General features: G+C 38.5%; 1 protein-coding gene across 1 annotated transcript in view; it reads left to right on the top strand.

The window, feature by feature from the left end:
- Positions 1–17,030, top strand: part of POU6F2 (POU class 6 homeobox 2) — a 312,953-nt gene extending 295,923 nt beyond the window's left edge. Inside the window, 3 exon segments of the mRNA XM_032182165.1 lie at positions 7,672–7,686; positions 7,688–7,840; positions 16,973–17,030. Coding sequence (XP_032038056.1) covers positions 7,672–7,686; positions 7,688–7,819 — 147 coding nt within the window. The 3' untranslated portion in view covers positions 7,820–7,840; positions 16,973–17,030.
- The last annotated feature ends 1,207 nt before the right edge of the window (positions 17,031–18,237 follow it).

The following is an 18,237-nucleotide window of genomic DNA, read 5'->3' as shown; positions in this document are numbered from 1 at the left end:
GTCTCCATTAACTAGAGAGGGAGCTAAGATAGCTGTTTTAGGATAGAAAACTGATTCTTGCATGAGTGAAGTTAGGTAAGAAGAATCCAGCTGCCAGAAAACACTGGGATTCAAAACTACTCTCTTGCTTATAGATTCCTTAAACAGGTTTCCTAATAACTTGTGTTTTCATAACCATTTGCTTGCCTACAGCACACAGAAACACCTTCTGCATGTTATATAGTTCTCCAGTGTACCTCATCAAGAGGGTTCCCTTCTTGCTGTTGTCTGGCTTTTCCTTTCTACATACTAGATTCATTAAATCTGGCCTGTAGTCCCAGTTGTCCTCAGTCGTGTTTTATCTACACTGCCTGCCAGAACTTTTCATATTTCATCGTGTCTTATAGCACTACTAGCTTTGGGCTTCTGCCAACTCTAACACAATAAAACGATCTCCTAGGCAAGATTTTCTTACATAGTCAGTTCCCAATCTTCATTGTCTTGAAGGTGCTGTCATGCTCCAGATTAGTTGTTGAAAAGACAGCTCTCAGATGAGTCTATGGTCATTCTTAGTACAGCTACTTTCCCAATTCCGTGCCAGACGTTTTCTTTCTGCAGTCTCAACCTACCACATACGCTCCATCATCTCTTTATCACAACTCCATACAATCCCTTGTTTTCCTCTCTTCAGCTAAAATCTAACCAGCTCTCACTCTTCTTTTTTTCTCTGCTGTGCTCTTATTACTTTGCTGCTGTCCTGTTTTATGAGAAATGCACTCTTTTTTTCTGTGTTTGAACATAGCCACTAAACTGTTTTGTCTCAATTCAACTTTTTTTTTCTTTTGCTTTTTATAATAGATGACTTTCACTGATGTGGATGACAATTTTTCTCACTTTTTCTCTTTTCCTCTATCATCAGCATTGCATCATGCCATTTTGTCCATGGATAGAATACCAGATTTCAATACTCAAGATTACAAGAATACCTGAGACTTCCTTGCATGAGCGTTTGGTTTGTAACATAGGTCTCTTCCTGACCAGTTTTCTTTATGGCATCTGCACTTGCAGGAATAGGATTTCTCAAAAAAAGACAATATAACTGCACCACACCTTAGGGAATAGGAAGATATTACTACACTACCCGTATCATTCTAAGGAACTGAGCCACATAGAAAGTAAAACACTTCACTGTAGGAACCTTGCTGTTACCTTTGAATTACACCCTTAGCTATACCTTTAAGTCTATTATTGTAACAGTGATATTATATCATTCCTGATGGGAGTCAGAAAGATGACCAATGCACCTGATCTGCATATAAGATTATATATTCTACAGACAACCATCTGTGTTCTCCACATCATTTAGAGAGCCCAGAGACCCGCAATTACAGCGCATACTTTGATCCCACAGTAAGGCTTCAAATGGAAATCCTAGTCAGATGCTGCCAAAGCGCTTCCCCAGTTGTGTCCACACCACACCAGGACTTCTTTCCTTTTGTCTTCATTCAGAGCTGAGCATGTGCACAGCCTGTGTGGACCCAAAGAGCTTTCTTATGCTAGTTTCCAAATGTATCTATTCTGTCAGTCTAAGCAATGTGTATAGAGGTCCTTTATATTATATTATCCTATTCTAAGGGAGAAAATGCTCATTAAGCATCAAATAGTTTTCATATTCACATATTTACTTTAATTTAGTTGAGTAAGCTAAAAGGGTGATGAGATATGGTATTTGGGCCCCAATGGAAACATTCTGGCAGAACTGCTGTGAAAACAATTTAGCTTGAAGTGTGGGGATATGTGTAATAACTTCTTCTTTTAACTTGCTAGAAGATTTAAGAAAACATTTTTGAAGCCCATGTCTGGTCATGCAGTATGAGTAGGTTTGAAGACAGATTTCCTCTGCCATGGTGCTCTTGAATCAAACAAAAGGGTATGGTACACCACAACTCTTTCTCAAATAATAATAAAAAAGCACGTGGAACATTTTAGGAAATGTAGACTGATCAGAGAGCTCAGCTTACAGGAAAAATCAAAGCATGAAAAACTTAAACTGCTACTTCTGCAAGGCATTAAGGTGTCATTTCAAAGTATTTGGGAAGTATTTTTACATCAAAATCTTCCATGGACAATCTTTATTAGAGCTAATATCTGTATTTCCCAGGAAGAACTAGCTGACATCAGAAATACATTGAATTTTTATTTGTATCATAAAGGGGATTGTTCAAAATATATTTCTTGCTCTTTGTGCTACTCCCACTAGTTTCATCTCTTCTGCCTTTTTTGTTATACTTGTCTTTTTCACCTCTGTCTACTCTAATTTATTGTGTTTCCTTGTCTCTCAGATTTCCTTTTCACTGAATTATAGAAAAATAGGAGCGGAGAGGTCCCGAAGAGGTCATGCAGTCCATCTCCTCCCCATAGGCAGGATCAACTGTCCCTGTATCGCTCTTGACAAATGTTTGTTTAACCTGTTCTCAAGAACCTCCAGTGGTGGAGATTCCCTGACATCCCAAGGCAACTTCCATTAGGGCCATAATTTGCCCTGTTTTTTTTTTGTCCAGACTCTGTAAAACCAGTAGCAGTTATGATACAGGGCAACTCTCAAAAGTTTTTTCTTTATTTCCACTTGGCCTTTTTGCCTTTCCTGATCTTATGTAAAATTCCTTGTTTCCCTGTCACTATCCTGTAACTTCCTGGATGCAGGGAATAATACCCCTGATCTCATGAGTGGACCTAAATATAAGGTTCCAGTTAACCATCCCAGAAGCGGGAATATACTACATACATAACTTAAGAATAAAATTCAGTCTTACAGACCTAATTCATTTTTCTTTACCATTATCAAGCAATACCACCTTCACTGTTGACAGCAGAATGTAAAACTGATGTAAAGGAGATAAGAATCAGGCCCTCTGCATTTTCCAGCTTATTCTTATAAAGTATTATGCTGCACTTTATGTTTCTCATATTCATCCTATTCCTCTAGCTGTAGTGTGCATACATATATTCCTGCCAGATACTGATCAGTGTTGCATACAGTCATCATTCTCGGCATGTCTACTATATCCACCTACACAGAATGGCACTTACAGCAACTGCTTCTGTAATTTCTGTGCCTTCTTCTGTCTTTGGATGGAAAATGCACAACAGTCATAAATATAATTCATATCATATGTACGTGTCCAAAATTGGGAAAAGTCAGCTATTGCAAGTTTGAATTGATTCTGTCATCTGGAATCTAATTCATAATCTAATCGTCGCCTCTCCTTAAGGCTATTTCTGGAATGGAAATTATAGTAGATGAAAAGAGAGAGAGTATTTTAATGCAATTTCATGTCATAGATAACTATCATTGTTCTTTAAGCGGGACATTTACAGCTTAACCATCACATCTGTAAAACAGGGGGTTTGCTGAAAATTATGTAGGGTGTTGAAGATAGAATCCTTCCTTAGTCCCTGATCAGGCTTTAAGGTGACTCTTCAGCTTTTCCAACCCCATTGTTCCCTTTTCCCTCATAAGCATTGAGTTAGAAACCAACAATTGCTGTTGCACCTAAGGTCACTCAGTGTTCATCCAGACTTTACTCTCCATAGAATATTTGTCCAGCTAAAATTCTGACAATTTCATACATTCATCCAAAGATTCGTAGAGGTTTAACAAAAGAAACTGCCAAGGTTCTTCGGATCCCAGTTATTTCACAAATGCATTTGCAAATGCAATGTGCAAATTTGTCAAGAGAATCAAACATTTTCCAGACTTAAGAACCGTACTGTGCATTTGCTATATGGTGGTTGTATGCTTACTTTGTGAGTGCAAACTGGAGAATGTCCACTCATTTTGGTGCTTTCTGGAAACATTCATTTTACTGTGTTCATCCTCAGCAGTTGAACTTTCAGGTACTATATGTGTATTGTGGCCTGGACGTGTTGCATGTGCTATGTCTCTTACATGACCATGTATTTCTACCTGAGAAATATGGGTAGAAAATGACACAGAATCATAAAAAAAATAAGGCTGGAAAGTTATAGTTCAAGAGATTATCCAGTCACCTCTGCTGTTCCCAGGTGGAGCAGCTGTTCCTGTATTTGTCTAACTTGCTGCTAAGTACTCTCATATGAACCTTGTCAGTTCCCCCAGTAATTTATGCCAGTGCTTCACTGCCATGTTAGAAAGCTTTTCCCACCATCTAATTTGAATCTTCCAGAGCGTTGCACTTCCTTTCTTTAGATTAAACATGACCAGTTCCTTCTAGGCATCTTCATAAGCTTCAGATAACTCCCAGACCTTTGGGAGTCCATTTTTTTTTCTCAAGTGTGGCATCCAGCTATGGACACAGTGCTGCCTTTACAGAGGCCATTCCAGTGATTAGTAGAAAAGAAGATTCTTCACATGCATTACAGACATCACTATTGCTCACACAGTTCACTATGGGAGTTGCCTTTCTTGGCTTTTGCAACACCGCTGTTCTTGGTGGCACATTCAAACTGACATGATCATTATGAATTCTAAACCTATATTTCAGCCTACCAAAAGTCCCTCCCAGCATGGCATCAATGGGTAAATTTAGTAAACATATCCTCTTCATCATCCAGGTCATTAGGAAAATATTGAATAGTCTTTCCTGTTTCTGCTTCTGTGAAGCACCATCCCTGCACACGTCTATTTCAGCAGATAGATAACCATCCTGTCAGGTCTGATTTCCAACTACTTTTGCATTCATTCTGCAGCAGTTTCATCTAAACTATGTTTCCCTAGGTTATAAAGAATGTCACACAAGGGAGTGTCAAGAGACTTGTAAAGGCAAACCACCTGCTGCTTTTTCCCTGTCCACAAGGCCAATTACCCTGTCTTACAGGGAGATCAGATTGGTTTGACACAGTTTGTTCCTAACAATCCATGTTGTCTGTTACTACCTTGTTTTCTTTCAGGTGCTTGCAAATTGTTTGATTGTTTTCTTCAGTACTTTTCCAGGGGTTGAAGTTTAGTTGACTGGACTATAATTTTGCAGATCTTTCTTTTTAAAAATAGCCACCACATTTGTTCCTCCATCCTCGCAGATAAACACTAACATCTCTAAGACTATTCCAGCCAGTGTGGAAGCATCTAACTCATCTAAATACAGTATTTTTCTTCCTTCACCTAGACAGAAATCTTTAGTTTTGCCAGAGAATCCCTTTGACAACAGACCAGAGCCCAAATTCTCTTTCCCAGTCTGATTTCTAAAGGCTCCAGCCTGGAGTTCTGCATGTGTAATGGATGGGCCATCCTCTTCTGAAGCATTCAGAGGAGGCCAGCCTTTCTAGTAGGCTCCTTCCCTAAAAGAAGATAGTACAAAAGTAGACGTTCTGGGTTGGAAGTGCTCTGTAGATAAAATCCAGTGCTTAGCGATTTTTTTTCACAGATGCCCAATGCTTGCATGAGTCTAAAACCTGTAAGTCTTTCAATCGGTTTCTCAACTGTTATCCCTTTGATACAGTGCCAGTTTTCTCTTTTAAAACTTGTTAGAAAAGAAAAGCTCCTCAAGATAATAAAATGTTTTTACTTATGAATCCATAGAGAAGTCAGAATAGACTAAACATGGACAGATAAATAATTTTCATTGTTATTAAAGGTTAACTCAAGGTTTCTGGCTTCATTTTGTGTTACATTGTTCAATGTGGTAAAAAAAAAAAAAAAAAGAGTTGTGTTTTTTCCATTCTTAAGCAGACTCATAACAGGAATAATGTCATTAAAATTGTTCATATGTATTCCGTTCATCTTGAATGTGATTAGATGCCTTTATCTACTGTGCCATACAATTTGTTGTCTACTTAGCATCAGTCATTTCTATGTGTTCTGAGAGCATATTGTATATAATTTTAGTATTACTAATGAATTCAGCTCCTTTTCTGAAGTCACTGATTCAGTTAAATATCAAAAGAGAAAACCTCATATTCCTTAGAATTCAAGAAATGATCTTAAATAACTGACTTTGAGCAAGGCTAAGCAGGCCCGTATCTTTCCCCCTTTCTGAGAATATAAATAATGGGTATCACTTAAAAGTGAAGCCTTTTAGTATGTTTTGTCAATCTTTTTTGATCAGTATCAAGGATTGATATAAAATAAAGGTATATTAAGTACCAGTCACCTGAGTGCCTCAGGACTATGTTACTATGTTAGTAGGCTATGAAAGAGCTGTACTGGATGACTAAAGGCCAACATAAAACTGTAAGTCTGTCTGTCCTGGTTTTAGCTAAGATAGAGTTAATTTTCCTTCTAGAAGCTGGTATGGTGCTGTGTTTTGGATTTAGTATGAGAATAATGCTGATAACACGCTGATGTTTTAGTTGTTGCAGAGGAGTGCTTACACTAAGCCAAGGACTTTTCAGCTTCTCGCTCTGTCCTGCCAGTGGGCAGGCTCGGGGTGCAGCAGGAGCTGGGAGGGGACAAACCCAGGACAGCTGACCCAAACTGGCCAAAGGGATGTCCCGTACCGTATGATGTCATGCTGAACATATAATATGGTGGGGCTGGTCGGGGTAGAGGAGACCACTGCTTGGGGACAGGCTGGGCATCGGTCAGCAGGTGGTGAGCAATTGCATCATACATCACTTGTTTTGTACATCTTATTGCTATTACTATTATCATTATTATTATTATTATTATTATTATTATTATTTCTCTTCCTTTTCTGTCCTACTAAACTGTCTTTTTCTCAACCCATGAGCTTTTACTTTTTTTTTTTTTTTTTTCTGATTCTCTCCACCATCCCACTGGGAGTGGGGAGTGAGCAAATGGCTGCGTGGTGCTGTGCTGCCAGCCAGGTTAAACTACAACACTATCATGTACCTTAATTCTGTACAGTCTACCCTTTGAATTTGCTGGAAGTTTTATGTAAAAATCAGTAGCAGAGAATCTTAGTTTTCAATCCCATATGAAAGTTTATTTTAGGCTGAAGGGATTAATGGTTCTTTGTTTTCCTCTAGTGAAGGACCAAAGACTACAGTACTGTAAAATGTGTAAACAAACATTTCTAAAGCCAGATGAATATATCACAGCGTGTCATTTGCATCTACAGAACTTGCTAGACTGTTTAGATATGTCTTACTTGACAAAGTCCTGATGCGAATGGGGTTCAGAAGTTTCACTGTGTGTTTTAAGAAAGGACAATTTATCATTTGAGAAGTAAGATTTCAATTTTAGTTTGCTTGCTAGATCCAATGTCATACAACAAATTATTCCTTTCTGTAGGAAAGGGATCTCCCCCCACCTTATCTTCTCTTCCCCATTCCCACTCTTCTTGGCCCTGGTCCTGCAGTATGAAAGGATCCCTTTGAAACAATGCTGATTTATATGAGAATCCATGTAGGGAATAAAAGTCTGACTTCTTGAGTCAGAAAACAGGTAAGGACATGTATTTATTAAATCAGAATGCTGCTGAGAATGTCATAGATCTCTCATCATCCATTTCAAACAAGTATTTAGCTGCTAATTAGATTAACTATCTGCTTAAACTGGGAAAAAAATGGAAAGTCAGAATGCAAGGGAGTTCAAATTGTTCCTACTGTAACACTGTCATCTGAACCAAGTCTGTGGTATTTAATGTTCTTAGGGGATTTGTTCCCTGGAAATAGATGGGTGAGATGGTGCATTGAAAGTTTTCTATTACTGCTTCATTTTCTAAATACCTATTTTTACATTTTAACATTTAGCTCCATCAGCCCTCCCAGACGCAAGTGGGACAAGCAGCCTCACAATCCAATCTCCTGCATTTGGCTCACAGTCAAGCATCTATGTCTCAAAGCCCAGTGCGTCAGGCTTCCTCTTCTTCCTCCTCATCCTCCTCCTCTTCAGCTTTGAGTGTTGGCCAATTAGTCAGCAGTAAGTATTGCTCCCTGTCTCTCCTTACTTCTCCCCCCTGTTTGTCCTCCTTACTGCTGAGTTTCCTGATCTGCTTTCCTTCCTTTTTTTTTTTTTTTCCATATATTAGATTGTATATTGCTAACTAGAGTGACTCTTACCAATAAGAACTCCTAAGTGCTGTGATGGATGGGGCTTAAGGTAAACATGCCTTGAGAAATTGCAAGCAATGCTAAAAATGCTCATTAAAATGGCAGCAGCTGTTAATTGACTTTGTCAACACTGAGCAATTCTTAAAACTCAAACGTAGTTTATGTTTTTCTGAAATTAGAATTTTTTGAATCAGTCAGTGTAATTATATTGCTTAATATTTGGTGGGCAGAGTCTCTTACTTCTGCTTAAGTTGCTTTTTCTTTATTGTTTGTTTGCTTAGTTATTGTAGCAAACTGTTTTACAAAATGTAGCACTGCACAAATCTAGAACAAGAGACCTTTCTTGCCAGGAAAAGCTTGTACAATTTAAGCAACCAAGAACTGTAAGATGTGGGAGAGGAGAGAGCAGCATGCTGCAGTAAAATAACTGAGTTTCGTGGTTGGGATTGTAACAGCTAACTTCCTGGCCAGCCCTTTCTTCTAATTCACACATTTCAGAGTCTTCACTGTTACCTAATTAGCATTAACTTTGGTCTTCACATAGCAAGAACAATAGGCTGGAAGTACGCATAAGAAGTATTAACAGTTTTTGCACATCTGCAAAAATCTAACTGTATTGGATGACCTTGTTCAAAGATACACTGTGTGCATACTTCGAGTAAACAGTGTAGCTCACATCGTGTTGGTAATGGAAAATATATGACTGATGCTAGCTTGTGGAGGGCTTGGAAAAGATGTTTTGTTTAAAAAAAAAAAAAAAAATCTTGATTGGATTACTTCAGAGATTGTTTACATGGGAAAATTACTAGCAGAGCTATAGTGGTAAAATTATGCTAGTATAATTCCCAATGTGAATACTTTTATTCAGAAATAAACACAACTACATGGGTAGCTGTAAGTACATAAAATGTATAGATATAGATATAATTACAGTGAAATATACTGCTATTGTTCTGTCAGTACATTTTCTCATGTAGACAAGCTTCTGGAAAGAAGTTGAATAAGATGCTTCACATTAAAAATTCATAGTTACCCTTTACCTATGTGGGAAAATTGACTAAAATAGCTGGTGCAGAATAAGGTTCTTCTCAATTGCTGGTCCAGAATAGCTTGCCTTGCAGACACTGTTATAAAAAAATATATTCTACAATAACTGTTGAGGGGTACTCTACCCCAAAAAGTTATTCCAGTGAATTTCCCCATGTGGATTAGCACTCCACACAATAAAAGCAACCTGGAAGAAGACCTTTTAACTTTACAAGCTAAATCACTTGAAGTTTAGGAGATGCCAGGAAAAGAGTACTTAGTCCAACTATATCTAACTCCCCTTATAACATGTATTTTGTAATAACCAAATGTGTTGTGATTAAAATCACAGAATCACTATTTTTTTTTCCTCATCCTTCATTCTTTGCATCATTGTTCAATGGAGGAGTCATGTAATATGGGAGGACACTGTCCCAGGGTTTGTTCCCTACCTGGTTCACTAAACTGTTGCCCAGTTTGTGTGACATCTGAGGTAGGGACTTGTAGAAGGGTGAGGGTTGGTCTTGCTTCTGGCAGCAGAGAGCTGTGGAGCTCCAGCTCTGTCTGCAACATAATTACGGTGCAATGGCAGACAAGTCACATACAACAGATTTTTCACAAGTGTTGCCTCAATATCCAGCTTGAGACTCTGGACTTTAATTTACAGAAGAATGTGGCACTCACAATTCAAAGTGCACTTTTACTGTGGAACTGTATAAAGCACCATTTAAAGCCACAGTCTAAAAAATCATCTTCTACTTGACCTTGACTGGGTAGCCAAAAATGCCTTTGCCTTAATATCTGTCCACTCGTCTGTGAATGAGAAGGGGAAGACCCTCATCTTACAGAAACATAAGAAAATAAATTAAGATTTCAAAAAATAGAAAAGCTCAAGAGGAAATGAATAACTATGTCTTTGGTGAATAGCTTTAGCAGAGGTCTGGGGCCACACACTGAACAAGTTAAAAGGCAATAATTTAATCAGTTCCTCTGTAACGAAGCGCAATTCATCTTGTGCGCTGGACAAGGCAGGAGTCTGTGGAAAAAAATGGCCCGGTGCTCAGACCAGCACAGCAGGCTACTGTTGTCCCAGCATTTTTAACTTCTTAGTGTTTATTTGTGCAACTCAAAGGTTGTTCTTTTAGCTTCATTTTTTGCTTGGATATATTTCAAGGTTGTTACAAAAGCAGAATAGTAATGTGAGTCAGTCATATGATGAGATAATACTTATATTCCAAGCTGGAAATATGAGATCTTCTGTTGGTTGAATGGATGAAGAAGCTGATAGGTTGTGTTATCGTCTTGTTTGTCCTGCTCTAAAAGGGAATAAGGCACACGCTGTGCTCATGGGTTTGGCTGAGGGCAGAGGCATACAAGGCACAGGAATATCAGTTCAGGGGAGAGAGGGAGGTGCACAAATTAACATAAACTTTTTTTACTTGTTCCTCTTAGGCTTGACTTCTTTAACACCTGTTCTGTTCCAATCCCATTACTTCCTCACACCATTCTTCACACAATCTACATTCCCTTGGCCGCGGTACTTCTTTCCTCAACTTTCTCACTGCTGTTCTTTCCCCCACAGTCCATCATCCCTCGATTTCTATTCTCACTTTAGTCATCTTCCAGCTTCCAGATGGTCTCTGTCCCTAGACCATCTCTGTATTCCTTTTACCAGCATTCTTATCAGGCAATCACTGTCCTCTTCTGTCTTGCTTTATCACTAATACTGCCTCTCTTTTCCCCGATTTTCTTTCCTCTACCCTAGTGAGTCCTACTTTCTGTCTGCGCACATCAGACCCTCTTTCCCTCCACTCCAAACCCAGATTCCCGCTCTTTTTCCCTTCATTTCTTTTTCTTCAGATTCAGGGTTGTTTGTTTTTTTTTTGCCTCTTCTGTGTCCAAATCCACTTCCACTCTCCCTGAAAGTCATTGGAATAGTGTGGAAAATGATGACCAGAAGAGAAGCAAGTCAGTCTCCTTGTCTTTACTGTCTTCATGGCCCAAAGCAGGCCAGATCCACAACCATAGCAGGAGGCGTTCTTCTCCATCTCCTGCAGTCTTAGGCTCCAATGTTCTCAGTACAGAGAAAAACATAAAGAAAACTCCATGCAGAGGTGTAACAAATCTCTACCAAGGAAATAGAAACTTTGGAAGCTCACCTGGCTGTTAGAAACAGATTGTTACTTGGGATGGCAAGAAGTCTACTACAGACATGAAAGTTATCTCCCTGACAGCTATCAAGGCCCAGCTTCAAATGGCAGGAATACAGAAGCTTCTAAAACAATCGAGTTTTGTGGTTTATTTATTTATTTATTTTTAACCTGGGCAGAACAACATATTTTATTTACCTCATTCTCAGAAGTGGTTGAGCTCTCAAATTTGTCTTATAATGGCAAATGCCAGGCAAACTTAGCCATAGTTAATACCTTGACAGTGATCATGAATGGAACAGAGAAGATAGTTGGAGTTTTTCTCCTTTGCCCAAAACTGAACAACAGCTTGATTAAATCAATAAGTGGGGAACTCAGGACAAAGAAAATACTTTTCATACAAGTGGACGGAGGGCTGTGTTGTCCATGGGAATTAATTCACTGGGACTCGGCTCTTAGGAGCATTCCAAAGGGGGAGGGTGATTATAGGAATTGCCTGTAAAAAAAGTGTGATTATAATGGCAAAAGAATATAAAGTTATGGAACTTATTTTTCAGGCTTCATCCAGTCCCTAGTTATTCAAGACCAAAAGGGTGCATAATGCGAGGGAGAGATCAACAAAACAGTTATCCTTTATAGTTATCCAGCATATTCTTGATAACATTTAGCCAACCACAAACTGGATTTAACACTGCTTGCATAAGCCTGCTTGAGGTGACCAAGCAGTAAGTACCAATGTTCCAGAGAACAAGAGAGCTACCCACTGGTTTCTAGTAATGTGAAAAGAGCCTACAAGAAAGAGGAAAATACAGTCATTTCAGCAGGAAAACATCAAACCGCCTGTGTAACAAAACATGAAAAGTAAAGCGAGATGCATTTTTTACAGTTTTTCATTGTTGTTGATAATAGCACCTTTTTAGATAAATAGTCTTAATTGATCTTCATGAATTTGAAAATTGCTTTAGGAGTATAAAAACCCATTTGCATACAACTGTGCCTGTACATGGGGAAACAAGTGAACAGAAAGTGCCTCCCTGTTGCAGGCACTTTCCCACTTGTAGAATACAGTCAATTTCTGGGTGCAGATCCCTGAAGGGTAGGGTCACTTCTATGCCAAGCACATGGCCCGTGATGGGACAGAACCTTCTTGGCATCCCAACACCCCCAGTGGCCAGCAGAGCTTTGTTTTACAAGCCTTCAGTTGAAACCTAGAGCCTGCCAAAGTCCGTCCAAAGTCTTTTGTGGGATAAGGCCTGCAATGAGTCAGTGGTCATTAAATAAATCCATAGGCCCATGGGCAGCAAGAAACGGAGAAACAGAAAACAAGAGGCTTGTGGCCTCCTGAATATCTCTTTAACTGTTTTACCACTTGTGAGGCAGGAATATGGTTATTTTCAATTTCTCATTCATTCCAAAGCTGTAGTCCAGCCTTCCAGAGTCAAGTATCTCAGTAGAGATGCACCATATTCCAGAAGCTGTTGCCAAATGTAATAAAGTTCAAGACAAATTCAGCTACCTTATTTTATTAACTGGGTTGCTTACAGCAACTTCAGTAGTTAAATAATTGGTTCAGGCAAGGCTCTGCACACTTACTGAGAGAGAGTAGCACTCTCTACCAGAGGTCATGTCATATGAGTGAAATTATTAAAATCCCTTGTTAAAGGGATCAGGATTGGTCTTTAGTAACTTCAGTGTTTCAGGTTCTTTGTGTTTATTCATTTCAGTTTTCATTCTAGTCATATTTTCTTTATGATATTACATTTTTTTAACATTTCCAAACTTCTAAGAAAGTGCATTTCCTTAATCTCTTACTACTTCCCTTCATTTATTTTATAGATTTATTCCTCTTGTGATGTCCCATAATATTTTATTTTATTTTATTTTATTTTATTTTATTGTCCTTTTTTTTTCCGTGCACTGTTTCATTCTTCATAGCTTCTCCCTTCATCCTCACTCCATCATTCCTCACCAGCAACCAAGGCTAGCTCTTCTTAAGACAAACTATTATGTTTCCAGAGAAAGGACATTTTAAAAGAAGGACTGCCTAAGTAATGACTGCAAGATTCATCTCCACTCTTCATGCCTTTTCTATGCATGTTTTTTTTTTCATGTCGTTTTATCCTTTCTTTCCTTTGCTTTCTCTTCATTCAATTCTACATTGTCATTCCTCCTTTTTTACATTTCATTTTTTTCTTCTCAGAGGCACCCCTCTTCTTATTTCTTTACCTTTCTTACCATATATTCTCTTTATGGAAATTGCTGTTTGTTTTCCCCTCGTGCTTGGAGATTTGTGTCTCCATGAAGGTCCTTTCTTCCTTCCAAATTCATTTTACTGTTATCTGTTACTATTAAATTAAAATGCCTCCCACAAACAAATTATTCTCTTTCCCATGAGCTCCAGCCTATTTCTCATTAACAGTGTTTTGTCCCACCTCTCTCATCCAATTTACATTCTCTTGGACTTCCTCTGCCAGCTCTTTCTCCCCCTGTCTGACTTGGGAAATCACCTGTAATCCCTCCCAAGGCAGAATTCTGTACAACAGAAATTTGCTTTCTCTTTCAGGGTTCATTGATTCTCTGTAGCAACTCTTTCCTGTCACTATTAAAATCACAAAGACTTTGCATTCACCAACAAACTTGTGGAATTTTGAAAGAATTCAAAAGTGGGAGTAGTATTTCCTTCAAAAGGAAAAAAAAATGGTTTTCAGTACAGGAGAGCCTGTGGATATTTTTCTTCTTCTCTGATCACCCACCTTCACCATTTACCAGGACATATGGGGGAATTTTAGCTGCCTTCCTTTTTGTTCTTCTGCTATACATATGTCCCATACAGTGGCCCCAGACAACTCTCATCTTTGTTCAGTGCCTGCTAGTTTAATAGACACAGCAGCAATAGAGTATGGAGCCATAATGTACCTTGGGAATATTTACTCTAAATACTGAAACTGTAGGTCCTAACCACTCAATGAGTTTGGTATTCTTTATTTTCCTCTTAGCACTGTGCAGCCTTCTCTAGGATATCCACTTAATTTGAAAAGCATCAGTTTATTTACAGTCTTCAATCAACTACTCTTCCTAAAATGTGAAGTAAACTATCCACTTAAGTGTTCTGAGAGCTAAGAACTTATTAAAAACAAATACATTATCTATTTGTGTATATTTATGCATGTGTATGTATTAGTCCACAGGGTCCAAGATTATGTATTGATGGCATTTTAATGGCAACAGAGTAAAACAGACCGGTGCTGTTATATGATATCAGTAGGAAAGGCTTCATAGTACTGTATGAGTAACACGAAGCTGATAGAATTCAAGGGACTATTTCTATGGATTTCAAAGGGCTTTGAATCACACCTGAAGTAGTAGTGGTTCTGATTTGATACAAACACTGTTTTTCCTAGAGTTCATGGATAAAAGGCTTCAGTGTTTTTGTCCACCCATTAGCACGTTCTTCCTCCTAAAGACACTATATAAGAGTGAAGCCTTTTTGTCAACAAATGCTATGCCATATATATCTACTCCCATATTACTGAAGTGCATCATAACTTTCTTTCTTATTTTAAGGAGACCTCAGCCTAATTGTTCCATCATCCAAGACCCCCAAGCAGGAAAGGACTTTTCATGATACTCAGTTTTCTAAGCATTGTACCAGAAGAATTCAGCAGAACATGACAATTTCTGTATAACCATGAGCAAGCATATGACCCCTTAGCTTTCTTAACTCCCTTGTTATTCCTTGCAGGAGTTTGAGGGGGAGAAAGGTTACAGGTGACAGCAATAGAGTTTGCTACCTTGAGAGTTCTCTGGGAACATCTGAATTGTACTTTGTCACATCCCTGACCACCCTAGTCAGAGGCCTTAAAAGGAAGGAAAGCGGTGAGGAAAGTCACCATCTTAGTGCAATTTACTCAAGGGAATCTTTGAGGCCATTATAATTTATGATATTCTGTACATGTCTCATTTGCTCTTCAGAGAACCAAAGGGCTGATAAGCGTTCATCTCCACTCTGTATCTATGAAAATCCCAACTGGAATGCTAGGTAGACTGTGGATAGGATAAGTAGGAATATTTCACATCCGCAAAGGCAATTACTTTTCAAATCTGTGTAGCCTCTCTAATAGCTCCTCACTACTAATAAGCAAATAATATGTATCCTAACTTTACACTGATTGAGTACATGGATGTATGTACAGGTGAGCTCAAGCACAGCACTGACAGCAGGAGCATGGTGCATCGTCAAAACTAGGTCCAGCCTGTGTATGTGTGTGTGTTTACCTGTACACATAGTTCATGTGGTCCATAGTTATACAGATGTCTATTTTTTAAATCCTGTTTCTTCATGTGCTTCTTTCACTCAGGCTTTGAATAGATATAGGTTGAATTTATATAGCAGAAAAACTTCTTCCTCTGTCTCTATTATTGGACTAAAAGATTTTTTATAGGACATTTCCATTATAAGGGAATTTTACATCAGGTTTATAAACCACTGAAAATAAAAGCCCTGTTACTGTACTGCTGACATGCCCTTAGCTATAGCAGCACTAGCAGAAGCCACTGTAATATAGGGTTCAGAATAGTAATGTAGTCTAGCACTGTCCTTGGACAACTGCTTGCATTTACAGAAATTGATAGGTTATTGTGCTGTAAACTTTTCACCTAAGAAGTCTGAGGAATGAGGTGAAGAACAATAGAGATATCTCGCTGGGAGAATGGCTTCACTACACGCAGGATTGCACAACACTTTGAAATCTTCCACCATCCCAGTCCCATGCTGTCTCCAGCTTGGCAAACGCTTTCATTTAGCCAGGGATCAGTAGCTTGGGGGGGGGAAAAGTTCCATTCTCCAGCTGTTGTGTCATTTCCCTTGATAAGTCCTAAATTGACCAAGTTATCCAGCACCAAAGGAGCTTTCCTGTGGTAGACATGCTTTATTATGTGCCCTTTCAGGGACAAAGGCTTCTGTGTCAGTAAAACCGCTATGGAGAGGAAGGACAGATTTATTCTCACAGCATCATAAGCATTATCTTCTGAGGGGCTAATGTAAAAGTAACAAATTGTGCAGCATTACCATCCAAAACCTAATGGCCGATATTGCAAATACGCTGCTCCTTGATTATCAACCTGATGGGAGGCAGAAAGAAAAGCTTGAAAGGCTGCTTCTCACAGAGGCATCTTTAAAAGATGATTTTTAAATGAAAGAGGTTTTTTTTTGTGTTTGGGCTTGTTCCTCTGCTGGGTTAGTTTGGATGCTTGGCTGGTGGTTTGAGCTGGTTGTTGCAGAAAAGGGAAGGAAGGTTTATGAATTTCCTTATTTAGCATTAATTTTAGATAAAGTGGAAAGTATTGTGACAATTAAAAAAAAAAAAAAAAGCAGTTTATGTTCATGTTTAGCAGTCCCCATAGACTGCAAATAAATATATTAACAGCTGCCTTTCTTCTGTATGTAATGAGAAGGGGACAGAGGCAACACAACTTGTCGAAAGTGGGGGAGATATTGCAACGCAAAAACGAGTGTGGAGCTCAGCCACTCCCTCGCTCTGAGGTGAATTGGCCTTTTCTCGGGAGTTCAGCAATGAAATATGTCTTTGAACATCTTTCACCACCACTTGGAAGCACGGCTGCATAGTTAGCATTTTAGCAATCTGAACATGCTTCATAACACACCTAGCAAGGCAAGCTTGTTTCTGTTTGGGAAAGAAGCGAAAGGGAGAAGTATTCTATAATTAAAAATAAACATGAACAGCCTGACAATGAAACATGGGGTAAGCCTAGCCCACTCGTACGTAACATGAAGAACTGACACAATTCAAAAAATATTTCAACAGATCCTCAAACAGCCACTGGAGAAGTGGATGGGGTGAATCTGGAAGAAATCCGAGAATTTGCCAAAGCTTTTAAAATCCGGCGCCTGTCCCTTGGCCTGACACAGACTCAAGTTGGCCAAGCCCTAAGCGCCACCGAAGGCCCAGCCTATAGCCAGTCTGCCATCTGCAGGTAACAAGTTACATCATAAACTCTCCTCTACTCTCTTTGTTCTTCAGAATTATTCAGTTTATTGTGAGAAGCATGCTCAGAGTCATATGTCTTTAGAATGTATTATTTATTCTTGGATTTAAACTAGCCAATGATGTTGGTATCTGGCAAATAAGATGTTCTTCTTGTGTAGCCCTGAAGTAATGTTAGTCTTTTTTTTTTTTTTTCCTTCTTCTTTTTTAAACAAGTGAGAAAAAATATTCCTGGCATCAAGACTTAATTCAGTAGACAAGCTGGAGACCCTGCTGGTGCTGGATAAGCAGCAGCTGACCCTCTTCATACTGTGCCATTTTCTACAGATAGGGTTACTGAACAAATATTTCATGGCTGCATCCCTGCTAAGCTAAAACTTGTATTACTATGGTTAGCACTTCACATATAGGATGTTAATGATGATTTACCTAGGCAACACAGAAAGGAAAAAATTATCCTTCCTGCTATCTTGCTATCTTGCAAACCAGAAGCTATTCATCTTTTAACAACTAAATGTTTAATTAAAAAATAAAAATAAAAATAAAAATAAAAATAAAAATAAAAATAAAAATAAAAATAAAAATAAAAATAAAAATAAAAATAAAAAGACAACCCATATATGCAAAGCAGGAGTGGAAATCTGTCCTAATCATATGAAATTATAATACAGTCTTGACAGAGTTAGTTAGAAGCAAACACCGTATATTCACGTACGTGTGTTACAGTAATCCCATGTTTATGCATGAGGTAACAAACACACTTAGGTAACAGCTTTTTCCTCTTGGGCAATGCCTTATAGTCCTTCTCCATCAGTGAAAGCCAAGAAACCAACTCTAAGCTCATTTAAGTGGATTTTGTTCTTGGTGATCCATGAAATGCTCTGTCTTTTTATCTGCTCTTTATACTTTTAATGTATTCCCCATAGAACGGAAGTGTACTTTTCCTGCAGTTTAAGACTAAGGTTATAAATAACATCAGTATGGGGTAGTGAGCTTGCAGCTCACATTTTGCTCAATGATTTTCCATAAAACCCATTGATTGTTGTTAAATACAAAAAGCTCCATAGGATCCTCTCACTTCTATG

This window comes from Aythya fuligula, chromosome 2 (genome assembly GCF_009819795.1).
Source record: "Aythya fuligula isolate bAytFul2 chromosome 2, bAytFul2.pri, whole genome shotgun sequence".
Classification (NCBI taxonomy): Eukaryota; Metazoa; Chordata; class Aves; order Anseriformes; family Anatidae; genus Aythya; species Aythya fuligula.
The sequence above is the reverse complement of the archived record's forward strand: the minus strand, read 5'-3'. Positions and strand labels throughout refer to the sequence as shown.